Source organism: Salminus brasiliensis, chromosome 23, assembly GCF_030463535.1.
Source record: "Salminus brasiliensis chromosome 23, fSalBra1.hap2, whole genome shotgun sequence".
Classification (NCBI taxonomy): Eukaryota; Metazoa; Chordata; class Actinopteri; order Characiformes; family Bryconidae; genus Salminus; species Salminus brasiliensis.
This window is the reverse complement of record NC_132900.1, coordinates 6,762,070-6,789,174: the sequence shown is the minus strand read 5'-3', so window position 1 is coordinate 6,789,174 and position 27,105 is coordinate 6,762,070. Positions and strand designations below refer to the sequence as shown.

The 27,105-nt window shown below is 39.7% G+C and overlaps 1 protein-coding gene across 2 annotated transcripts; it reads right to left on the bottom strand.

The window, feature by feature from the left end:
• Positions 1–420: 420 nt before the first annotated feature.
• sbno2a (strawberry notch homolog 2a) lies at positions 421–26,963 on the bottom strand. 2 transcript variants are annotated; one of them, XM_072668566.1, is made up of 32 exons: positions 26,804–26,963; positions 25,623–25,823; positions 23,800–23,885; positions 22,097–22,187; positions 16,335–16,511; positions 15,172–15,270; positions 14,917–15,025; positions 14,452–14,612; positions 14,066–14,199; positions 13,649–13,739; positions 13,334–13,477; positions 12,954–13,071; positions 12,663–12,768; positions 12,348–12,501; positions 11,207–11,383; positions 10,858–10,955; positions 9,619–9,701; positions 9,274–9,456; positions 8,722–8,843; positions 8,376–8,507; positions 8,057–8,192; positions 7,816–7,928; positions 7,658–7,729; positions 6,903–7,011; positions 6,699–6,770; positions 6,243–6,386; positions 5,764–5,858; positions 5,551–5,643; positions 5,253–5,384; positions 4,635–4,711; positions 4,183–4,373; positions 421–3,923 (listed from the first exon to the last, which is right to left on the bottom strand). In XM_072668566.1, the coding sequence occupies exons 2-32, from the start codon at positions 25,740–25,742 to the stop codon at positions 2,551–2,553; spliced, it is 4,992 nt and encodes a 1,663-aa protein (XP_072524667.1). In that variant the 5' UTR covers positions 25,743–25,823; positions 26,804–26,963; the 3' UTR covers positions 421–2,550. The 2 variants fall into 2 exon arrangements, with proteins under 2 accessions (XP_072524667.1, XP_072524668.1); XM_072668567.1 differs by lacking the exon at positions 15,172–15,270.
• Between the last annotated feature and the right edge of the window lie 142 nt (positions 26,964–27,105).

The following is a 27,105-nucleotide window of genomic DNA, read 5'->3' as shown; positions in this document are numbered from 1 at the left end:
TACCATTGTATACCTAAAACCACTGCAACTCCAGTCCTAAGGGATGGTGGCACCAGCTGTGCTGTAACTGAAGCACAAAGGGCTCTTGGTACAGATCCAGTAAACTAACACTAAAGGAAATGCTTCCCTTGTTTAGCTCAACATCACTCCGTATAAACACACTTATACACATTTAATACACTACAAACTACAGACCAGTTAGACTCAGACTGAATCAATAAAACTGAAATCCAGTTTCCTCCTAGGAAACACAAATATAGGGTTGAAGTTCTGCGCAGGTAAGGCTTTGGTCCACAGTCAGACCTTATACACCATAAATTATAGTAAAATATAAGAAAAGCCACATTTTAATACATTTGACTAGTGGCACAGATGAATATAAAAGCAAGAGCTATATGAAATGCTATAGCCAAGAGGCCATTTCAACAAACTCTTTAAACTTTTATTTTGTTTGTTAACAAAATTAATATTGCAGTACAATATATTCCTTCTGTTATGATGTAGAAAACGTTCAGAACCAGTCAAAAGGCACAGTTGTTTACATTATGTACAGATCCATCTAAATCATAAATATTCAGATAGAATAAAGAAGCCCAAAGTAAAAGTGCTTAAAATAATTTTAACTGGAACCAACAATATTATTAATAATAATAATAATAATAATAATACTACATACATACATACATACAATCAGTAGCAGATTTAATAATAAAAGTTTTGTATTTATTATCAAAGTGTTCATTTTGTAATGAGGAAAAACTTTGGTGTCACCGGGTTTTACGGCAAAAGCCCAGTAAGCGGGATTACACGTACGTTGACTTAGTGTGAAGGGTGACTGATATACAGACATAAATAACACGTTGGAGGTGGACAGCAGTGGAAGGCAGTGCAATAGAGATTTGGTGGCAGGTTAAAATAGGCTTTTGACTAGATCTGCATTTGGGAATTTGGGAAAAAAGACCAAAACAAAACAAAGGAGGCAACAAAAAACAGACCCTGACAAGTTAAACTACCAAACAGGAATATAACCAAGACTACCCACTACTAAAATGTCCCATGGATATAAATAACAATAATTATAGTTATAATAACAATAATACAAACATCAACAGCAACATTAACATCAAAGACAATAAATTGTTTCCATTCCACCTATACAACAATATGTTGACCTCATAACAGACGAACCTCTTTGAAACTTTTTTTTTTTTTTTTTTTTTTTTTTTTAAATATAATATTCTTCTGAAAAATATTGAAACAAAACAAAAAATGCCTAACAGGAACCCTAATCAAGCTGTAGATTAATCCTCTTGTTTGAGGGGCAGTTTTATCTTTATTGCTAAGTGTTACGCTCCCTCTGAATAAAGGAAACAGGGTTTAGCACGAGGTCCAGTAGTTTAACTGTCAAAACCTTGTAATAGGTTCAGCCTGGTTATTTTAGTTAAATAATAATAATAATAATAATAGTAATAATAATAATAATTGGTCTGGACAGTAATGAGTTTTTACTATACCTGAGAAAGTACAAAAAGAAACAAGCAGTAAAGCAACTAAAGAACTTCATTAGCCTCTGGCTAAAGGATTTAGCTTTATTTTCATAGCCTAGATTTCATGAACCATTCTTTCCCTCTAATCAGGCCCATGGGGGACGGGGGGCGGGGGGTTAACAGGTAAAACAGCAGTTTTCAAATCGGTCAGTGAGCCCCCAGAGGGTGCAATATGCTGGTCATAATAATAAATATCACTAATCTCTATCAAATACTATAGATTTATATGTTTATATATAGATCTATATATGCACATATACACACACACACACACACACACTCATTCAAACCAGTTTAAAAGACTGCATCTCAAAAATATGAAGGCACTGATTGAACTTCAAGGCATTCCTTCCAGGTCTTATGCAATTCCCCACAGTAACCAGCGACAAAAGCCAAGAGCAAATGACTAAAGATGCTGTGTTAATAAATAAACGAACAATGTTCCAACCTCAAAACAGAACATCTTTACTAGTGTACATTAGACTCTGAAAGTGTATTTTCGAATCAGTTTAAACTCAGAAACAGACCGTGTGAGGGATGTAGAGCAAAAAGAAGCCAGGCAGATTCCCTTATAGCAGACCATGCTGGACAACCCCAGCTTCAACTGAACTACAAGGATTACAAAGCTGTACAGCTTACAGCTTTTGTCAAGCATCCCTAGTTAATGGACCACATCTTTACTGAATGAATAAAAACACTTTTGACCAAAACACCTTTGGAGAAAAACAATCACACAAACATGACTGACTGGGTGGAGGCTGACTGAAGAAGGGAAAAAAAAAACAAAACAAAACTTTTAACTTCTGAACGCCCAGAGTAAAACACCTCAGCTAGACAGGCTGAGATCACAATAAGCCAGGAGTGCCTAACTGCAGTGTCCAATACGACCTGCAGGCCCATGGCCCTTTCAGGGCTGAAGCTAGACACCCCTTCAAAACGAGAACAGACACTTATTGTGCGTGTACAGTGGTGTTGTAAATTCACAGGCACTCTTAAGTGACCACTAGCTGTCCCAGTCCGGAGGTTTGTACTGAATAACGGACTGGCGACGGTCAGCGGATGTTCCACAGGTCATGAGGTCCAGGGCCTCGTGGGCGTCCAGGGCGTCCATGCTGCAATGGCCATTGACTAACTGAAGGGGAGAGCGCTCAGATGAGGGCACAAATAGGGAGGAAGAGGAGATGGAGTCTGAGAGCGAAGACGATGGGAGGGCAGACGAGAAGAGAGACATTGTGCTGGGGGAGGAGCAAGAGAACGATTGGGAAGAAGAGGGCGGAGCTGGAGGTGCTGAAGAGGAGAACGTATATGGAAGGGGTGGAGCGTGAATGGGCGAATCAAAGTCAAAGTCAAAGTCGCCCTGTGAAGCTGCAGAACTGTCTAGAACAGACTGGCTGCTGATCGCCTGCTGCGGCTGTGGACATGATTTCAGTGACTGTGGTGTGTGTTTGTTAGCAGACATCTGTCTTTCGAGCATGTGTGTGCGTAAGCTGGGCGTGTGTGTGTGCATTGTTGCATGTTGATGACTACCCTGCTGTAAAGGAGAGGAGAAAAGGGAGAGAGATGTACGTGGCATGGAATCCGTATGCTGCTGTAGCTGGTGTCTGGGTATTGTGTGGTTGGTTAACGCGTTAGTATGAGGCTTTAGCTGCACAAGCGGCTTGTTCTCGTTGTTCTGGAGTCGAAGCATCTGCGTGTTAAACCGAGCTGCTACCTGACTGGAGTCTTGCGGGCTAAACACACTGGATGCATGTGCCCTGCTCTGCTGGAGCACCCCCAGCGCTGTGTGTTGCTGTTTCAGTGTGTGGACAGTCTGCGGGTTGCTCTTCAGCTGCTGCTTGAGAGCAAGGAAGCCGTTGTGAGCCACCGAGGGGCTTGGATGAATTTGGGTCATGCTGTGCTGTAAAGGAGCTTGCATGTCCCTTTGCTGCTCCTGAGATATCAGTTCTTCCAGGTGAAACGTCTCAGGAATCTTCATTCCTCCCGCACCCCCTCCTCCTCTTTGCATCCCAAAGCCACCATTTACCCCCACTGTTCCATTCAGAACAGAACCTACTTTTGACCCATTGGCTTTGGGTTCAGGGGAAGGACAGGGGCTGAGTGTGAGGTCTAGCACCTCTTCCACACCCTTGCTCTTTGGTGGTATGGTTTGGCCTGGGTGGGTGCCAGGGTAGGGCGGGAGGTTACGGTGGTCAAAGGTTTTGCAGCTGAGCAGAAGCTTCCGCTGCTCCAGTCTGAGGAGAATCTGACGGGCACGCTGCTCCTGCATGCGTTTCTCTTGCGCAAGCTGCTTTTCTTTCCGGGCTCGCTTCACCTCTGCATCCATCTGCGAGAGCTCACTGCGAACTCGTTCCACACAGTTCTCCGGGATCTTTATACCTAAGACACATTTAGTACAACTTTACCACCGCACAACTGGCACAGAACCAACAGTAATCTCCACTGAACAAATCTGAAATTTTTCAAGCTTACTATTAGAGTTGCTTGACTAAGTAATAGGGAGTATATGTCTCTCTCATATGGTTGAATACTTGACATAACTTTGTATATTTGTATATATAACTTATATAAATATAAATAATCATTAGCAGCCCTAAACAAAATCTGAACAGCGGGCCATCATGTTTTTAATACTTACCAACTTGCTTGCTGTTCTGCTTGGTTTTGAGGCGCACAATCTGCAGGATGCTGGAGTTTGTAACATCAGAGATGACATCTGCGACTCGCTTCCACACTCTCAGCAAAGCTCCACAAAGCATGTGATACTGCCGCAGACGCATGCCCAGCCAGCACTCCTGTCCTTGTTCCACCTGCTTACACTTGCCCTTCCTACATACACACGCACACACAAAACGTCATATGCCTGTCAAATGTCAACATTCTTGGGCCTACCTAAACACAACATTCTCTACAGATAAAGACCTCAGAGAGGTACCTGTGTAGTTCTTCTCTCACAGTCCACCTGCTTATATTTAGTTATACAACAAACACATCCATTAACACAGCGGTGTGGAGTGGTATGCACTCCTGACCAATTTTAAATGGAATAAGAGTAATGGTTATTCATACAAACAGCATTTTGCCACTCACCAGTTAGCATGGCTGCATTTCTTGAAAGAGAACACAAACTGATTCTCCCAGCAATCCTTGGCTTCATCTGGTGTCACCTACAGCGGCACAAATCAGAGAGAGGTTCAACACTTGAATCTTGCTAATAATTTGCAGTGCTGTCCTGAAACCACCACTAGGTGTCACTGTGCAATCACAGATCTGCTGCATGCCCCAACTGTTAAAAGTCAGCTTAAGCAAGACTTTAACAAATCACTTATTTATTATTAATTAGCCTCATTAATCATTTTACACTTAATACAAATGAGTTCTGGTCCTAAAAAGCCATTTCAGCACAATATGGCAAATTCCCTGCACAACTATGCAGACCAAATTTGGTAAATAAGTAAATCACTTGCATCTGAGCCTGGAAATCAATTAAAATCCTTACAACTGTTTTTTTGTTTTCAAGATCATTAAGAGGATTACAGAGTTATCATTTTGAATCCACCTTTAAATAGTTCTGATTTTCTTTCAGGAAAGTCCAGAATGAGAAACAGCATGAAACTACAGCTCTGATAAAAGTAGCTAGGAACTAGATGTTCCATAGAGATTGCACAGTTGGTACTTGTGAATGCGGATATCTGGCTCACTACTGACCTTGCGGTAGCGTAGCTGCAAGTTGTCCAGGTTCTCGGGATGTGCTTGTCTGCCGATGTTGGGCTTGTACAGAATGAGATTACGGCCTCTGCCTTGCTCTGCCAGCAGCACACATGGCTGGCTCCCACGTAGCTGGGGACACAAACAGACAGAAATATACAAACACATACTTACAAAATAATAATAATCAATAATAATCAAAGTTGTCTGGTATTCAACAAAGAACTACTAGCCAGCACTAAGTGGCATTTAAAGGAGAAAATAGTAACACTTATTAATGTAAAATGACTAAGTGTACCTTGTGAGAGAGGTAAAAGCCCTCATGTTCCTTTGTCAGTGTCTCTGCTTTCCTGCAGGCCTCATCCCAAGGCATCCCGCGATCTACACTGATCTGAAAAGAAAAAAAAATAAGCAAGACAAAACATATGAGCTGTAGCAGCAGAGAATCACAAACATTCTGACATTTCAACTGTCTCTAATAGTCATTATGAAGTATGTGGGCTGTATGTACCTTATAGAGGATGACCTGGCCCTCCTGGGGGTTTCCAGGGGTCAGAAACACTTCCTCTTCTTCCTCGTGGATCTCGTCATTACCTGGAGCCAAATCTGATAACAAAAGCAGACAGCTCAACAAAACACTTCCTATACACATGCACTGAATTTTGACAGTGTAAGGAAGAAAGTCTCAAACACAAACACATGAGCTTTCCCAATGTTTTGTTCTCCGGTGTATTCATTCACCTGATTCAAAAGGGTATGACTGTGAGCTAATGAGTTGTAAGCGCTGAAGGGGAGTGTGCAATGTAGAGGTGTCCCCTCTTTAGATAGAAGGTGGAAAACACTGCTGCGAATACGCACAGATCCAGCATCACAGTACTATATCCTTTAAGCGGTTTGAATGACCTCACAATATGGTGTGAATGTGTGAGATCTGAAGAATAGATAGATTCCCCATGCAGAATTTACAAAGCTCAGATCAAAGCCACTTACCAAGGATGCCCATGTCATATCTCCCTTCTTTCTTGTCTTTATCAATTAAGTAGTCAAAGTTGTCAGTGAAGTATTGGAAGAGTGAGTTCTGCTTGTGCACCTCTAGGCCTAGAATCCGGTTCAGGAACTTTGTAATAGTGCAGTCTGGGATACAGGACAAAAAAAAGCAAGTGTGTCACCACAATTAAGCTAGATCAACAAGTGCTTTGGGGTAAATCAATCAGATGTACTCTGGCAGCATCAATCCACACAAATATAAATGCAGAAAGGACAAACTGAACTACATTACTATATTCTTAAGTTTAATCCAACAATGATGCATTAAAAAATTTAACACTCCTGTCTACAGAGCTTCCTTTTTTGACATAATATCACATTCTAAAATTGGTAGCTCCCTAAAGGACCCCAACAAGAATGCCCTGTGAGGCAAAAGGAACTGAGTGACCAAATCTTTACCTTTCTCTGTGTTGAGTCCAAAGCGTGGCTCCTTACAGAAAATACCCACATCTATCATGCCTTTCTTCATTTCTGGAAGAAAACACACATGATTAAGTTTACTAGCTATAAACTGCTACATAAAGATAATATATTTATTATGTCACTTTAAACAACACTGTAATTATACAGACTATATAGGTTTGATTTAAAAGAGGTCCTAACCTGCGAAGAATCTTGCTTCACCCCCTGGGTATCCTTTAGGTGCAGGGACTTTGTTTTCAATGTGACCCAATATGGATTTAGTAATCTTGTCCAAAGCTTTGGTGCCATACTAAGAAATGTAGGAAAGACAAACTGATGACACATTCAAATACATTTGTTTCAGCAGTATTTTACATCTGTTATGGCTCTGGCAATATTCAAATTTCCCGAACTTTCCAGAATCATCAAGTTGCAATGTAATCAGAAAAATTATTTATATGGTTTCTTACATGGCCTACTATACAGAGCAAGAAACCACATTGGAAGATCCACTTTAGATTTTTTACCAACCCAACACTGTAAAGGCAAAGTGTGTCTTGAACCATGCAGTTCACTAACACAAATTAGAGCTTTGGTTCAATTACATTGCAAAACTAAAGAAGCAAATTTTAGGCAATAAATATGCATTGGCTAATCGACTACATTTTAGAAAAGGAGAAAGCTCTGCAAATTAAATTTTTTCGAACAAACATTGGCTGTAAATCGTCATTTACATTGGTCAAGCCACAGTGTTATGTAAAGGTTCAAACATCACCATGATTTGGTGATATAAGTGAAAAGTTAACAAATTCTTAACAGAAAACAAACTTTAATATAGGAAAGAGATTTTGTCACCTTAAGATGATACAACACACTGCCACAAGAGAGATATTTCTACACATTCTATTATTTGATTTGTTACCAGTATCAAGCCTTATCCACATGTGAGCACCTACTTTGTTTTCAAAGTTGTATTTGCTCAGGTCTCTGGACTCTGTGGCTCGTCTGTCACCATGTGTCAGGGCTCCCTGATGGGGAAAGATACATCTGTGAATAAGTCTGGTTCATAATTATACTTCAGCTTTTTTAAAAAATGGTGGTTGTGCATCAATACCAAGCTCTCCAGACGCTTGGCCACAATGGATGCGAAACGTCTCTCTCCTGCCAGCTCAGAGATCAGGAATATATACTCTGGAGCGGTCACCTGATTAGAACGATGAGTGCGACCTACAGAGGCAAAAACAGATAACAAATGCACTTTAGTTGATATCATATAGCATTTTTTTTTTCAACATTCAAACACTGGAAAGAAAAAAGAAAAAAATCACAACCCGTCAGCAATCTCTCACACATACCGAACTGCTGAATGGCACGGTCAGCACTCCAAGGCAGTTCCAGGGTCATGTGCACCCTCCTCCTCTGATTCTGCACTCGTTTATCCGCCTGCAGAGAGATCCCTGAACTTGCCGCTTCTGAGATGATTGCTACCAGCTGAGAGAGAAAGAACAAAAGTAACAGAAAGAACAGAATGTGTCAGAGGGAGATGATTTATGTATAAGGGAAGGGATTTAAGTATATGTTTTGAGACACACAACAAAAAAGGCATAAATCAGCAGCAGTAAAGATACTTAATACTGTGAGTGAGTTTTCTGTTGCCAGTAGCAGTGTCCTCACCTTCTCTCCTCCCATGAAGCGCTCCTTCTCTTTGACATTAACGTGGTCAATGGTGAGCCCCTGTTCCGCCCGTGATTCATACTGCACTCTACTATCTGGCCTTCGCACCACTCTTCCCTTACGTCCAGTCATCTACACACACACACACACACACACACACACACACACACAAACACACACACACAAACACACACAAACACTTCATTTACATAGTTTTCGAGAACATGGAATCTCATTAATTATACACTGAGGACATACACATGACAACACTTCTGGTCTTTAAACCACAATTGTATTTTGATACAACTACAATTGTTATATCATTCATTAGTTTTGCAATCTTCACCTCAGATACTCTCTCTGGCCCTCCAAATCTATCGATCAGTTCATCCAGTGTGTTAAGAGGAAGCTCCCTCCCCAGCTCTGCTATCTTACTCAACAGCCCTTGCTTCAGTTCTTCCAGTTTCACTAAGGGCAGAAGGAAAAAAAGTCACACAGACACACACAGACACACACAGACACACACAGACACACACAGACACACACAGACACTTCTCAACAGGCTGACTTGAGAGAGATGGGAAGAGAGCTGAATAGCTCCCATGTGATTTAACAGTCTAGACTAGAAATTACCCTCAGATTTAATAAGCACGCTAGAGCTGAAATCAAGACATACTGAAACACTAGGTTTTAATGCACAGATGCCTGTAACAGACAGATGGGATAAGCTGCAATTTGACAGCAGAAATGAAGTGACTCTTGGTATGACTTGGCTTTAAATGTGGTGATAAAGCCCTTACTTATTTTACCATGCAGAGGTGGTACATTCCCAAAAAGCATAGGTTTTTATTGTACTTGCTTAGCCCCCTCCCCAAATCAGACTCTCTGAGCCACCTACCAGTAGGCCCATTGATGTGGTTGACAAAGATGACATCGTCATTGTCCTGCAGTGACTCGGGGGAGGAGTTTGAGTCACTGTCCATGTCCTCAGAGTCCGAATCAGAGTCATCGCTGATCTTAATTACCCCTCCCACCTCCACGCAGTGCTTCAGAAATTTGGGAGGCCGACCTCTGGGCTTTCCTACAAATTCCAAAAAGAAACTATTCTGTATGACAGATTCAAGCATGTCTAGGGTCAATATATCTTAATTCATTTGATAAATACAGTGTCCAGCAAATGAAGAGTCTAAATACCTGATATTTTATTCAATTAAATTTTAATGAGTAGCATAGATTCACTCACGTTTTCTTTTATTCCCTGCGGTCTTTTCTTTCTTCGGCTTCTCTAATGGAAAGTGCTTCTGAACCAGAGACTGGAACACACCCCTGAAGGCAAACACCATAATCAATCTCTCTCATTTAGATAATCACTAAACCACACGGTCCACTCACATCAAGTTAAGAAGACAAACACTGTGGTGTTTATTTACAGTAACATATGCTAGTTTGGAGATGAAAGCACGCTAGTCTGGCATGGAGAAACTACACCAACACAAACTTCACTCTGTGCGTATATATATATATATATATATATATATATATATATATATATATATATATATACACACACACACACACACACACACACACACATACATATACACACACACACACACACATACATATTATATATACACATAAATAAGAGAAGATAATTATAGGGGCATTTAAATGTCATCTACTTAACCTCACCACTGAAAAAGACATGTCTTCATGTCCCAGGCTGAAATGCACTGGAATGTTTAATATTTTCCCTAATTATGCCATTCTGTGGTTGTGCAGAAATATCAGGTGGACTAGATCTGACCATCTATCATGTGGCAGAAAGGTTCTGTAATAGCATGGTGACACACATGCATTTTGATTATATGGACTGCATGGTGCTTATCAAATGATAATTGTTTTTAGCAGCTGTTCTGCCAAGACATGTAATGACCAGTTAGGTGCCTGGCAGAATAGGCTCATATTACAAAGAGCTCCTGAAAACACTTCAGTTCAAAAATGAGAGCCAGCCTGAAATGAACATTGACTGACTGATGGATCCACCAGATAGAGGGGTTTCTTACACTGAATACAAACTTTTATAATTTGATGATCTTAAATGTCTTGTTTTGTAATCCCAACTTCACATGGGTCACAGTTTGCATCAGACAAGACCAGCGCCCCACTCAAGTTCATGCCCATTGGGCTGATGGCTAATCAAACACGTCACCCATTCATTGTTAGTCTTGTAAGCATAATTTTAACCTGTTCAAACCAAAAAAGCGGAAACCAATGCTAGACAGTGAGTACAAGAGCCTGCCATTGTACCAGTTCACTACTACTAGTTCACGGGCCTGGATCATAAAGCAAGTATCTGCCAAGTGTTCCAAAGAAGAACATGATGCAACAGAGACAAAGGTAGACTAAGGAGCAAAAAGGAAACTTCAAGCTAATCTAATCTCAGGTTATGAACTGAGCATCAGGATGTAAAGTCACTCACTCAGCGGCAGAAACAAATCGGTCCAGGTGTCCATCATTTTCATCCAGAACCTCTCGAGTACGGGCCTCACCAGTAGACTGCAATCCAATCACAATACACTACACACAGACAGTAGAGTGTTACAAGACATATTCATAAATATATGAATGCTGTAGAGACACTACATATGCTGAGGAGCTCATTAAACTAATTTAAATACTAATCTTAAACCCGTGGCAAAAACAGTCAAATGTACCATTTCACCTGCACAGACATTGATGGCTCCAGCTTTATGGAAATTTAGCTGACCACGTCATAAAAGTACTTTTTATCAACAAAAACAATTAAGACAGAAGACACTTTGTCTCACCTTGCCCCGATTCATTTCAGCCTGGGCGAGCTCCACCAGGCGGCGCACTTTGGCGGCAATGCAGAGGTATTTGAAGAAGCGCTGATGAGAGGACCAGAACTGTCCCCAGAGGGACTTGCGTGATACCAGTCCCAGCATGTCCGCTGCTCTGGTAAACACCTCCAGAGCCTCGGCCCACTGAGACAAAGCATAGAGGAATGCATGGATTAGCTCATACTGGCCAAAACGAACAGGAAAGGTTATTTCACATTGCAGCTTTTCTTGGGCCAGAACATTGTAACCAAACATAAATACTGCCTAAGGACAATTCTTAACGTACCCACAATAGTAAGCTTTAAAAAACCTGTCCAAAATCAGTCTACTCACCGTTTCATTATTTAACTTTTTCACACATAGATTGGCATGAGTAACTAATGATGACAAGATATCTTATCAAAATCAAAGAAGGAAGAAAAAATAAAGTAGGGAAACAGCAGGGACTGAAACTGCAGTAAATGCAGTACAGTTTTACAGTGTCACAAGGGGTCCCATTTGTTTTTTTCTCCTGCCAAATTCAAGCTTTTGCACCATTACCAACTGCAACTTTTCTAGTACATGCAACCAGTTCACTGTATGACTCATTACGGGGCCATTTAAGTGTCAGCTACTTAACCCTGCTACTGAAATATCTTAAAAGAAGTGTAATAACTGCAAATACACCTATATTCATGTGACATTATGTGAGCACAAAATCACAGGTTGAGCCCAAAATCAATGGTTGAAATCATATGCCCCAGGCTTAAATGCACTGGAATGTTTAATTAATGTCTTCTCTAGTTATGCCATTCTGCGCTTGAGCAGAAAATTTCAGGTGGACTGGAGCGGACCATCTATCATGTGGCGGAAAAGTACCGTAATGGCATGGTGACATGCAGGCATTTTGATTATACAGACTGAAAAGTGCTTTTCTTACGACAATTCACACATTTGGGTCATTAACCACTGCAGCCTTTTCTAGTACATGCAGTCAGCTCACTGTATGACAGTCATGTCAAAGCATAGCCACACTGAAAGTTTAAAGAAGTAATACAGTAATATCAGTCAAGCGTGTTCAGTATACAATAATGCAACTTAAACTCTGTGTTTTCTGAAAGTGTCTTACCAGACGGGCAGCCTTGTTGTAGACCACCTTGAACTCTTCATCCAGTGTGATTTCCTCGATCCGGAACGAGACGCCAGAAAAGCTAAGCTGCCGGGCTATGTACATGCCACTGACTTTCATATCCATGGCAACTATCTCCATTGCACCAACACCCCTGTAAGAGGTAAGCAGACATAGCTGTTAATTCATACAAAGCTTAAAATGATAATCAGATAATCATTTCCCATTACTTACACATGCAATTGCTGCAATTCAGCATATCCCAATTAGTGAGCTCTTCAGGAAGTCATGGAATAGATGTCTGATAAGACTTACCTCTTCTCAATGGCATGCAGGAAGTCCTCAAATGTCTTGAAGGGTGTTCCCTCTCCCCAAATCCCCAACCGACTCATATAGATCATGTTCTTTGGCTCAGAGGCACCTGAAGAACAATGCAGAGATGTCAAATAAAACATACATTAAGCATCTATCACAACATCCACTTAAAAAGAAGAGAGGAGTTGTACGAATAATGGGTTTCTGTATTATTTACTTTTATTGAATTATGTAATGAGCTGTGTGTGTATGTCTGTATTGTGGAGACAAAATGACTCTCTCCCTACAAACCTGTGGCACTAGCGTAGACCACTCTGGCCAAGGGCAACTTGTTCTGCAGGTCCAGTACAGCTTTGCCCATCTTAGTGGACGTTGCATTTTTGGCTTTATGGCATTCATCGAACACAATCTGACAGGGTCATATGTCAAGGCAAAAGCATTACTCAAGCATGACTAGGGCATTTTTGCTACAGAAGCAAACATGTACTATGCACCAGGGGTTCTAGTTCTTAAAATCTATTAACAAACACATATGCATACATGCAGTGGGATCCAGAAAACCACAGTTTATGCAAGGACCTAAACCAAAACATATTTAAATAATAAATACATGATATATCACATGCTTAGAAGTGGGCATTACTAGCCAGAGGCACTGCAGCAAAGGATACAACTCCATCAAATTCAGGTTTACACCAGTCCAGTATCTGTTTGAGTCTGGTGCGGTGTTGTCCCCCTGCCTGACTCTCCCCAATCAGCGCTGAGTATGTGGCAAATAGGACACCCTCTGAGGTAGCTGTGTCTCCATACTTAATCTGACACAAACACAAATACCAAGTTACTTTGTATAAGGTACAAAGAGAATGCACTGGAACATCCATAAATAACAGTCTTTAAAACAAACCAAAGACTACAGATACAGTGTCTAAGAACATTACATATGCAAAACAAGTCTTTTTTAATTATAATTCATAACATCACCACACCTTGTTTAAAGCAAAAACAGGGATATTGGGGGCCTCTATGTCCTTGAGGTCTCTTTCTGCATCATACTTTAGATCATTAGAAACACTGAACCTGAAAGATAAGAGGAAATAAATTATCAACATTTTTATGTATAAAGTCCAAAGACACCCCCCCAACCACCCATGGACATGTCAATGTATAAGAACCAATCAATTAATACTATAAGGACCACAGTTTTTAACCTTTAGAAAAAGATGCATTCCAATTCAATGCACAACACCACCCCTAAAACCTTTGTCTACTAGATTCTGATGTGGAACATAACTGTACAAGTTGATCACTGTCTACAACTACAAGTGATACTTTCCTGGTGAAAAATGAGCATCAGAACATTTCTTCTTCACAATGAGGCCATAAATCCCAAATTCCTGGCTTACCATAGGGCTCGTTTTCTTCCCTTTAAGTAGTTCTCCAGTATGATCCCGGCAACGGTACGGCCCTTTCCAACACCAGCTCCATCCCCAATCAGAAAACCTGCCCTTTGGTTGTTCTGCAGGATCACCTCATGTTGCTAAGTGGCCAAAAAGAAACCCCAGTTAAGTGTTGTGCAACTCTTTGTTGCACAGTCTGATTGCACAGAAAGCTGTAAAGCAATTGGGCATAAGAAACAGCTAGACATTCTAATCTCATAGATAAATATAAATACATATTACAAAAATTCCATTTCTGCAGGTATTTGGCTAAGGAAAATATACATAGTTTACAATAATTGTTGCACTTAAAGCATTGTGGGTTTATATTTTGCCCTGATTAATCTGTATACCTGGCAGGCATAAATGATGGCCTCAAGCTGTAGGGCAGACAGTAGACCAGTTTGAATGGTGCTGTTTGGGATGGAAAGAGTGTATGTGACATCCGGAGGAGGGACGCTGGAGAGAGTGCTGGTCTCTACCACAATGTCTGGGTGAGAGATTCCAATGGTTGCTGCAAACATACAGCAACATACATGATATAAGATAAGCATGTGCATGCAATATTTATTGTGAATGTGAACCATCTTAAAAAAAAGAAAGTGACTGACATCTGCAGTAGTGTAGGTATGCATGTACCTTAGACAAGTGCTTCACTTTGCTATTATTTGTAGCTACATAGGAGCAGTGTTTCAATAGCAAAAGTACAATAGTGCTTATATACATACACTTAAGAGCTTAATCTGCCCAGTGTGTCTGGCTGTTTTAGCATTTTATCATGCATTCAGCATGACAGGAAGAATGGTGTGTGTTCGTACATTTGGATGGCTTGTATTCAGCATATGTGTCCATGTGACCGAGTTCTTCTGCCTCTTCCTCATCTGCCTCCTCTTCCTCCTCAGGTGGAGGCTGAACGACTTCAGGCAGCTACACAAAACACATCACGGTAGGAGAGAGGGAATGAACATCAAGAAAAAGAAGAGGAAAGATTTCTAGTAATCTGACATGTAAACCCTGAAGATCAAAGATGTGATGAAACGAATGGCAAAGCAAAATGAAGGGCTCTAAACTACCTTATATCCTGCCAAAGGTGGGTTGCTCAGGATGGCATTGATTTCGTCCAGATTGCTCAAACCTGAAAACTTGTTCAAGTGAGGAACTGATGGGACCAACTGATGGGAAATGGATGACACAGAAAACACAAAAACACACAAAATACATGAAAATTAATGATGACTGACAGACAAAAAAATGGACTGGATCCTAGCCTTTCAATTATTAAATTAGTGCCAGTAGAATGTGGCATTGCTGTGATTTAGCTCATACTTAGGCCCAGACTATGACCACAGTCCTCAATGCAATTGTGTTTAGCTAAGATTCTTAATCAGTGGGACAGGGTATTCACATAATCATACAGGACTATAGCTTTAATTATATTGGTTTATTAAATCCATCTGCTGATTTGCCATCCCAAAACATAGAGCAGGTCCTTAAAATCCAGCCAAAACATGCTGATCTTTTACTCAAATAAAATAAATAATTTAATCTTCTGATTTTGTTTGTAGTTTAAAGGGTTCCAAGAAAACAAACACTTAAATGGATTGTCATGTTTTAGAATTTGTCATTAGTGAATAAATAAGGGTTGTAGTTTAAAAAGTTAGCTACAGGTAACTACAAGAATCAAGAATGAAGTGTCACTAGTTTATTAAAACTAACAATATAAATTTTTAACTTAAAAAATTATCACAGGATCTTTGATCTGATCTAATAACAATCCTCCACACTGTTTAGCAGATGAAATGGTGACGAAGCTGTGAAACACCAAATGTGTAAAAAGATTTTGACAGACTGTACAGCCAGAACATATTCACAAAACCGTTAATGATTAAAGATTTCTGACAAGGTTTGACTAAGTTTTCTGGCATGAATTTCTATGTTCAGGGTTCAACATGGACAAAAACACCTAGAGAAACGTACAGAGAACTGGTGGAAAACTTAAAAAAACTAGCTCACAAGTTCATAATCTTCTCTGTCAAGTTCAAGCACTTTTTTGTAAATTCAATTCCTCATCAGGTATGTTTTTGGCAACTAGTGTCTGTCTATGTGTACCTACCCCTGTTTGTATCTAGGTGTAGACCCACTCTTTGGTACAGAGGTTTGTGTGCGAGATCTGACTATAAGGTGTACATATAGTCTTAATATGTAGGTTGTCCAGTGTTTGTGCATTTGTGTTTACCTCTCTTTGACTGTGCCCAGGTGTTTCCCACAATGCTGGCGTTGAGGTGGAGCCCTGACTGGTTATGTGGGCCAGACTGCTGAGGTCAAAACCAGCAGGATCAGCATACTCAGACAGAGAATCAGGGGGAGAGGAGAAGAGAGATGTGTTGGACAATTCATCTATACACGATAGATCCTGTAATGAAGAGGGAGAAAAAAGAGATGTAAAGTTGAGTTCACTGTAATTAGAATTACTACTGCATTAAAAGTATTTTTGAACAGACTATTAATAACAGATGAAACATTTTTTATCCATTTTGCAGTTAGCTCGGTAACATTAAAATTTGATTGACCTCCCTGATCATTTGATGGCCAGTTACTTTAACTGTGATATCATTCAATTTTAATATGTGCAGAAATCACATGCACTTACGTGAACCATTTTATATTCAATGCACTATGATTCCATTTTTCTCTACACACATTATGGTGGTTCAAGACTAGAAAAGTAAAACAGTGTGTCCGACAGTTTTGTTTTTTTAACCATCAACAATTTAAGACTGAAAGGTGTGGTAGCAGTGTATTTCCACCCAAGCTTGAACATTCCCATATCTAGAGAAGGTGGCTTCTATCTAATAAAAAAATCTATTCACAGCCTGCAGCAGTGTGAATGTTCATAAACCGAACCAAGAGAATGCCAGAGGACAAGGAGTTAGAACAGAGTAGTGCAGCAGTAAAAGAGGGGAATGGGATTAAGACTGCCAATAACTGGTTCATTTAAACATACCCAGATCCCTCTGGTACATCCTTTATACATACTACATACTGTTTTAGTTAGTCCAAGTGCAGTCTTTAAATATGGATTTGAAACCGGTCAAATCTAATACCGCTGACAATTACTGGTGTATGGGCGGAATTATCCGTCAATGTGAATATTATTCCAAGCATCAAGCCTCCTTAAAATTCCTGTAATAGTTACCCACATTTGGGAAGCGCTGAAGACTAAGAATAAGAATGAGTAAAATGAAAATCTGGAATACATCTGGAACAAAACATCCTTTGCCATAGATATGTAATGTGATAATGCAACTGTTTGTTCATGCAAAGTAAATACAGACGTGACAGATGGTTTCAGGCATGGCTGCCATCCAAAGTATTTGCTGTAATTCTGTTAAGGGGTGATTCCTGTTCCTGGAATTTTTGGCAGCTCTATTCACATTCTCTAATCACTTTATTGCTCGAGGGAACTACATTAACCAGTTATGGGCCCAGCTACTAAGGGGGACTCCTGTACAGTAGAACATCCTCTTAAATAAAAAAGGTGCAAAATAAACTTTTACATTGAGACTATTATAATGAAATATAAAAACTATGAAATGAGTTAGAGAACCATACCATTTTTTTCTTATTAGTGTAATTGTACAATAAAGAATATGGGTACAAATGGAAAATGTAATGTAATGTAATTATTGCCCCCAATTTTGGAATTACAATAATCATAACTCTACCTCATTTTATCCCTTGCTTGCACTGACACATGGTTAGTCATTATTGGTGGGAAGTTCCATTCTTTTCAGCTCACACAAACTGAGAATACTAATAACGCCAGTAACCCACACATAGAAGATGTGTAATTATGTAGCGTGAACCTTCAAATAGTCATTGGTTACCATCTTCTGTATTGATCACAAGATTATGTTAATGATCTGTTATTGTGTCTGATCTATATCAGTGCATACTTTTCCATCAGGTGCACCAGTAAAATTTCTTAAAATCTCCTGAAATTAGGAAGACCGACAGTTTAGCACAGACTGTAGACCAAAAGAAAACACACAAATCAACATTATAATCAGACTGTACTGCACTCTATAAATGTTAATCAATCCTGCTGTATTATTTAAAGGGTAAGAAAAAGGGCTATGTGATTAGACAGTGATGTGGTCCCTGAAACTAAACCGAACTGGAGATGGCTCTGTGTGGAGGAGATAAGGCATCCTGCCAGCGTGACATTAGCAGCAATCCCTCTCACAGAGTCATGTTAATGGAATACACTTCCTTTTTGCTATAAGTCACCCTAAGCTACAATTCGCAGGTGTTAAAGGCTTAAGAAAACTACTTGAGCTCACATTTTCGCATTGCATAAATGACCCCTGTGTGCCTGCAGATTATGACATAGATTGGAGAGAAAAGGCTTCATTTCTGACAGCTAGACTTTCAATAGCATACATTTCATATGTGCAAGAGAGGTTGACTAGAGGTGGCAGGGACAAAAGAGAATCTGGGCAAATAACAGCAAATTCAGATTGCCTGATAGGTATGAAGTTCTGACTGAGCAGAGAGGTCTGTAATAAAATTAAAAAGCATACAATAAACACATTAAAAAGAAACAAAAGAAGTGAACATCAAGATCAGAATGTTTGCAGCTACACATAGTTACTGGGATATGGCAATTAGTCACCATGAACAGAACCAATAGAAACTAAACTTATGTAAACAGGCTGGGTACAATGAGAGCTCTCACAAAAGACTTCTGGATTTGTCATGATCAAATGACAAATGGTCACTGGTTTTCTCTGTAAAAACACATTCATTCATTTAAACTGATTAGTGTCCCCAAGAACAAGAAATGATGCTCAGTGCTGACTTCATAAAAACACACAATTTATATCTAAAAGTAATTACCACATAAGTACACTAGAACCAAGCCAGGTATTTAAAGCTGATAAAAGTTGCCCTACAACAGTTTATCACGTTACTCTACTAACAACTGAGAACTGAAACTACAGCCTTTTCTCTGCAAGAAAGAGGAGATTTTTGGTAGTTTCTATCTTCAATCATGCTTTAACATAAGACATAAGGCATCCTGTAAGCAATGAAGTAATAAAGCAACTGAAATGATAAACTGAAGAGTACCTTAGGTAGTGGACGTCCCACCTCTGCAAAGTATTTGATCCAAAAGTGCAACCTAGGCATTACACAGCGCGTCCCGACAGGAATTTAACTCAAATAAGGAAAATGATGCATGACTGCATAACTTAAACACAGCAGCTAGAAAGACCTGATTAAATACCAACAATCCAATTACTGCCATTTATTGCTGAGGCCTCGGCTATGCATAACACTGCATTGCATCTATACAGAAAAAAATCAATTATTCGGTATCCTGGTATATCAGTACTAATCTGATACCACACATGGAACTACAGGTAAGAGATTCGAAAGGAAACTCCCAGATTATTAGAACTGCCTGTGTTTTTTTTCGTGTGTATGAGGGACAAGTTGTGTGTGTGTGAGAGAGAGAGAGAGAGAGAGAGGGTAGGGGGTGGGTCTCCTTTCAGGAAATGATGCTTTTGTTGGAGTGTGACCAAGATTACTGGCAGTCAGACCCCAATTTTACCGTATGTGCTTTATTAAGAATCGACCACAGCTTTAGAAGACACTTTTTGTGCCTCTGACATGATGTAACGAGGCAGTTTCTCTAAATGAAGGTTTGGACATAAAGATTTCCATAAAGATGGCCTCTCAGTTATAAAAGGTTTGTTTAAAAACTGGTTTAACAAAACAGATCACACAAAGAAGTCGACTGCCCAATTACTAGCAACTTAGCACACAGTGCTGTACTTCACATGGTTTTAACAGAATGTTAAACTTTTCTTGTAATTTTAGTCATTTGAAAAAGTTATTTACAATAACTCACAAAAAGCCCCATCTACATGAACATACTTACTGCACTATCAACAAAAAAGTTAATAACAGTCCCCTTATCCTTCCCCTATCTCCTACATATTACAGGCTAATTCAGCCAATCGGTGCACCCACAAAAAGGTAAAAGCACAGAAAGTGTGAGGTTTATCATCTATCCTGACCCATCACATCAGACATTTATGTAATAAGTAATAGTGAACATGGGTGTTTCAACTAAGGATGTGAAGTTGGAACATTTATATAAATAAACCAATGGCAACCAATTGTCATTTGTAATTATTTAATTATTGAAACCATGCTTCCGTATTCCAAGATCTAAAATTAAAATAACAAATGTTATTTGGTTTTTATTTAAAACCTTACGGAAAACTTTACTTTACTGTACTTTCTTTGTACAGCAGTGATCACGAAACCTGAAAAGCGTACGTGCTTTGCCAAACAGGTTTGTGGAAAGTGCAACTCTGCTACAAAGCCACAAAATCCTTTCAGCCAACCCACAGCTAAAATAACACTTTACTCTTGCATCCACATAAGCTCAACTTTGTCCCAATAAAATGCGTACATCACTACCAAATAAATAATAACATTTTCAAAAAACAACAATTTATTTAAATATATGACTAGCCATGCAACACATTTACCCAACAGGTTTCTAAAATAGAAACAGCTTGCTACTAACGGATCGTACAGCACTCTAAGCAGCCATAAAAAAAAGAGAGAGAGGAAAAAAAAAAAAACACCTTTGAAGGTGAGAGGGTGATTAACAGGAAATTGCACTTCTCAAAGTTATCTGACCGATCTGAAAACCTGTCAGGCCCATCTCAAATGCTGTGGAATTAGTCTAAATTTGAAAATTCAAGCTCAACAGAAACTGAGAGATAAACAAAATGAGTACTCGAGAATATCCACTCTGACCAAGTTACTTATTAAATGCAATAATTATTTAAAATAAATTTTAAATTGTGAATGAAATGTTCTACCCACGATACCAAAAACACAATACCAAAAAATGAAAAAGAATAATTTTACTATGCATGACATTTAAAATGAGACTGATCTCAGAACGAAAGTGAAAGTCTTGACAGTTTTTTTTTCCAAAACCAACCTCACAAAAACAATATTGAAGGCTCTTCCTGACCCACCCAATAATATTCAAATTACAAATTTACCTTCTGTGACTTGGTAGTTCTTGTCCTTAGTCATATTAGGCATGATCCATTGGGTTATGTCAGTCAATATAATAAGTCTTTTTTTCTGTAATCATTGACCCAAGTATGGTAGCTTTTACATGCTTTGTCACATTAACATTTATCATGGGCTGGAAAAGTTTTTCTTAACAATAATCATAGCATGTTCTGTATCCAACCTCACTGAAAACAAAATATATTAGTGAAAAAACAATGTTATTGTCCTTACAACTATAAGTGAATACCTACAGATATTACTTATTTTTATATAAATATTTCCTTTCTATAAATATGAATATGTAGCTTATGTATTTTAACTGCCACAACCTGAACATCAATCTAGAGGTTTCTGAGTATCAGTGAACTGGAGCTGTGGATGTAGCTTCACGAATAAAGTTGAAAGTTTAAACCGAATAAATATAGTTCATATTCATATAGTCTTGAGCCATTTTAAATGTAGCCATTAAACGTTGTCATTTCCAAGATACAATGGTTTTGTGGGACACTGTATTGACCAGTAACAAAGTAGGTTGCATGAGGAGCCAAAAGGTGGCTAAGGGCACTGAGTCAAGTGTAGTCTGGCAAGCCAAAAGAAAAAGAAACATTGATAACACCGAAGAAGTATTTGTATATTATATATAGCTCTCAAAGGCTCACTGTTGTCAAGATGTGCATGATCATGCACTCAGCATAGTAAAAGCTTGTTTCTCATCGGACCGATATATGGTCAGCAAAAACCACATACATTCGTGTGGACAGATAGTGAGAGTGCAACTGGTTAAGACTTTGGTAACTATGGCCTACTTGCAATGTACATCAGTCAGTGTACATGTGTGGGCGGGCCCTCTGAGGCAAAGACTAAGGAGTGAGTGGGATCATACAAACTTACCTGCGCAAAGTCTCCATTCCTGCCTGATGAGAGGTCAGAGAAATCCATGTTGCTGAACACATCCACAGATGCAGAGCTAGGCTGGTACTGCCTGAAAGCAGCATGCAGAGAAATTAAATAAAACCAATGCAAACTTCGCTCATCAGAACCAGATACGGTTCTAAACAAAGTATAACGCATGGTGTTAAAAACGATTCTAGATCACCTGACTAATTTGACACGACTGGTCACATTGCTACAAGCTTTCACACATTGCTATAAGCTAAACTGGTGCAGGATATTTTTTAAATGACAAAACATTGTGACTTCATAGTAGATAACTGACTTCAAGGCAACAAAGAAGATTCAACCCAAGAGTAAAATAGGCCTGTGGTTGACATATTATGTGACCTACACTGGTTTCCTTTTTGAGTGTCTGTGCCTTTTCATTTACAGAGCCTTGCTAAATAGACTAAAAATCTAATATTTTGTTTTCCCCATTAACATGACATCAGTGTCCATACAAAACAAAAAAAATCTAATTTTGTCACTCAATTAGGCCCTGACAATGCAGTTAGTTGACCTGAAATCCAATAACGCGAAAACAACAACAAAAAGCATCTTTGATTCATAAGACCACAAAAGTCAAAATCCCTATTTGGACAGGATTACATTTACATATGGAGTCCTGGGGTAATTCTCTCTTTAACAGGGCCTTCTCTGTGATTTCATTTCCATCTGGACTGGAACAGTCAGAGGGCCTTATGCTAATAAAAACAGTTAATAACGTCATTGTCTAATTGTTTTGCTTCAGTGGCAAAAATGTTGTAAACACAGGTTTGCTGAATGTACACCGATGAGCCAAAATATTAAGATCAACGTGGCATAATCACAGTGTCAAAACGCTGATAATCCTTTAACAGCAGCACATGTGAAGGCCTGACGTTTGTTAGACAGTAATTGAACAGTCAGTTCTCATACTTGACAAGTTGGATGCAGGAGAAATTATCAGGCATAAAGACCTCAGCAACTCTAAAAGAGCCAAATTCAGAATGACCAAGCTAATCCCTGTCCACTGTCAATAGTGCCTACTATGGATCTGGACTGGACCATAAAACGTTCCATTCACCTATGGGACGTGCTAACATCTTGATGCCAGCTGCCACAGGACACTTTCAAAGGTATTTTACAATTGGCATGTTAGTCCGGTGGCCTTATATATTTTGACCAATCTATGTATATTGTGGAAGCTTTGCAGCTTAGCCAAGAATGATAAGACGTCGTTAAGAGTCCATGCGGAACGCATGTAAATACTGGAAATGCCCCAGTTCATCTACACATAACGTCCCAGCAAGAATGGAGCCTTCGAACAAAAGATCCATGTCAGACAGAAGTGTGTAATTATATGCATGTCTGTGCATGTTCAGTAGGCAATCTCTATGAAGGCTGAACACCACAACCTGCATTGTTGTACCACAATGACTCATTCTGACCTTATTCTGTACAATATTTTGTATCCCATAACCCTTAAAAATCAAGTAGAGCTTGATAATGACTTGTAGTTTGTGATTATGATAAAGTGTATGTTTAATTCTTCAACTTTAATCTTTCAGCTTCTATTTTTTTGGCCTGCATGGGAGGCTTATCTTAAATCTGCCTGATGTCGGAGAGAGAAAATGAAAAACAGAGAAAAAGAGTGAGAATAGTGTTTAGCAATCACTCACCTCCCAGATTGTTGCATAGGATAGTGCTGGTTGTACTGTGGCTGCTGGGAGAAAGACTGCCACAAGTTAGCAGAAAACAGCTGACTCTGGAGAGGAAAAGGAAACAAACATCACATTTTTCAGAAACTCTTTGGGAATGGAGTTATACAACAGAGATAGCATATTGTGACATGACAAGGCAATACCCCGGACCATATCATCCCTGCCACATATACGCAGAGCGCTCAATCTATGATGTTTACACATGATCACAAATGTTTACAATGGCCACTCGATCTCTTCTAATCTGCTGCACCAAGAAACCTCCGACAAACTCCACAAAGTAAGGGAAGTCACCACTTAAGGTTACCATGACAAGCACAGTGGTGCCATAACTCTTTACTGGAGGATGTGGATAGTCCATTCAAAGCATAAATAGCAGCTGAAGGTAATTACAACATCTAACAGAGAAAAGACAAAAAGGAACAGAGAGAGAAGAGAAAGAGAAAAAACAAAGAAAGTAAGGGAGACAATAGTCAAGTTTACAAAGCACGCAATAAGAAACTGGACTGAACCTAGACATTCACAATAGCTGTATAAAGACTAGTCCATATTGCATGCACACCATAGTCTCGACTTTACAACAGTTAACACCCGCTTTATAATGCATGCATGTTTTCTTCACATGAATTCTGGGGGTTTAAAAGACTCAATTTTCTTTATCCTTCACTTTAAATATCCACCAATTGACCATAACATTAACACTTGTTACTGAGCAAGTTCCTCTCATGCCGCCTAGCCAGATCTTAACATTCAAGGCATAGACTCCACAAGACCTATCCTGTGGTATATGGCATCAAGATGTTAGCAGGATGTCCTTTGTTGTGATGTGGGGCATCCACCGATCACATCAATGAGTCTTTAGTGACCATGATCCTGTCGCTGGTTCACCAGCTGTCCTTTCTTAGACCACTGCATACCAGAAAACCTCCACAAGACCTGCCTGATGTTTTAGAGAACCTCTGACCCAGTTGTCTACCCATCACAATATGGCCCTTTGTAAAGTGGCTCAGAGCCTTATGCATGCACATTTTTCCTGCTTCCAACACATTACCTTCAAAAACTGTCAAATATATCCCATCCCCTGACAGATACCTCTATAACTGAAGATAATCAATATTTTCCCCTTCCCCGGTACTAATGTTATGGCCAATTGGTGTATGAATATGTTTATTTGACAATATATGTAATATGTGAAGGGTCTCTTCCTTTTCACAAAAGTGCATCCCTTTTGCCTTTTGTGACCTGTGTTAAGAATTTAAATCACATTGTAATACAAATGAAAAATACCTTGTTATTTCTGCTTCCCCTTGTGCTGTAAGTGGCTGCTTGTTTTTGAGCAGTGAGAGGAAGTTTGCCAGGGCATTTTAAAAACAGTATTGAAACAGGACCTTTGTTTTAATGCCCATCACACAGGTTACTAGTAAAAACCCTGTGTGTGAGTCGTGGACCAATGATAGAGTTCATATCTCTGAACAGTCCAATGACTGATAGTCATGACTCCTAGAATAGTCCAATATTAGCCTAGGCTGCATGTGTTTACCGAATTATGGTTTAGTTAGACGATCAGTCTCGGTTAGACTGATACTAAACCACTGGTATGCATATAAATATACTCCTAACAGTCATAACAGACTTTCTAGCCACATTTCTACTGTCACAAGACAAAAATTAATAGTCCAGAACTAAAGTTCACTGTGCATAAGGCCATTCATTGCTGGGGCATGCAATACTGCAACTGAAATACCGTACTGCACTCCACATATGATGTGTGTCTGTTATACCTCCATGGAGTTGGGGAGTGGAGGACTGGGCACACTGTACTTGGGACTCCCCAGCTGAGGGCCCTCTGAGTGCAGGAAGTCCTCCGTGTCCATGACAGCAGATGTGGCAAGAATGGGCATCAGGCTCTGTGCAGCAGCATAGTGACCAACCCAGCCAACATTTCAACGGGAGCAATAGGTTTCATCATTTTCCAGCCATCTCTAAGGAGAGGGAAAAGGGAAAAACACATAAAGAGAAAGAAAGAGAGATGTCATCAACGGAAACTGTCCGCAGCAGTTTTACATTGTAAAAATGATTGTACTGATGTGAAACCAGATACAGCTGAGCTCTTGTCTTGACAAATACCTACACGGCAGAATGGTTCTCAGGACAAAAAACAGCTTCATGAGAGTAAGAGCTGGCTGAGAGTTAGACCATGTTTAAGCTAGACAGACAGTGAAATAGTATTATGATAAATGAGCAGACAAAAAGGAAAAACCTTACTTAAATACAGATATAGCTACATAAAATAATGACAAATTAGATATAGTTAGTAAATAATAACAATGATAAGCAGAAAGTGATAAAGTGACAAGTACAAATAAAGTACAGAAAGTACTTTTGAATGTGTCAAAAGAAATAACAGCTAGCTACTTTTATAATAATGCATATATCTACGTCTGACTTCATCACAAAGTTGAAGCATGTCAGACCAAGTAGCTGGCGAGTAAGCTAGCTATCGAAGTAGAAGTCTGGAGACAGGGAGCTAGCTAGCACTAGCTATCTAGCTAGCTAAGTTAAATGTAACCAACTCAGCTACTTGCTCGTTCTCCAGTGGCTGCTAGCATTAAAAGGCTAAGTTAGCTATGAAGCAGCTCAGGTCTAGCTAAATCCTTAACGAATGTCTTCAGTCAGAGCGTTATTACAACTTAACTACGGACTTCCGCGCAATATTAACACGGTTATAAACTACATATTACCACAGTAACGTCCCCGCTATATTTCAGTTCGTATTATACTAACCGTAGCTAGTTATCACCGTTAACCGAGACGGTTAATGAGGCAGCAAGGCCGAAATCTATTGTTTGTCCGGCTAGCTGCTGCTGCTGCTGCTACTACTGCTAGTTACTCGTTAGCTTGGTCGCTAACGACATTCGCTCGAGCGACACCTCTCGCTCGCGCAGCTGAGAAGAACGCTTACCGCGCGCGCTCCGAACTCATTTCCCCGCCATTCTCCCTCTGCCACTCGCGTCTCTTCTTACGGCGTTTCTCGGTGGGGCTGAACCGCAGTCTTTACGCCATTATTCTCCTTTATTTTCTCGGCACGGTTGTTTATCTCACTTCCTGGTCAACGTCGCCATCTTAATTTTAGGAAGGAGGAATCTTCCGCTGGCGTCGGTGACGTCACGGCCTCGCCGGCCATGGCTTACCGACCAGCGAGGAGCCAAGTGGAGGAAGGCCGCGTCCAAAACCACACAGTACTGTAATGCTGGACCATTACAG

What these genes read in the sequence shown, in the direction of transcription:
- sbno2a (XM_072668566.1), bottom strand. Translation starts at nt 25,742, where the DNA reads ATGCCCATTCTTGCCACATCTGCTGTCATGGACACGGAGGACTTCCTG. An exon ending in CTGGGCACAGTCAAAGAGAG is followed by an intron (nt 15,271 to 16,334) that starts GTAAACACAAAT and finishes ATTTCCCATCAG; the next exon opens with TTGGTCCCATCAGTTCCTCA. An exon ending in CCAAGCGTCTGGAGAGCTTG is followed by an intron (nt 7,730 to 7,815) that starts GTATTGATGCAC and finishes TTTCCCCATCAG; the next exon opens with GGAGCCCTGACACATGGTGA.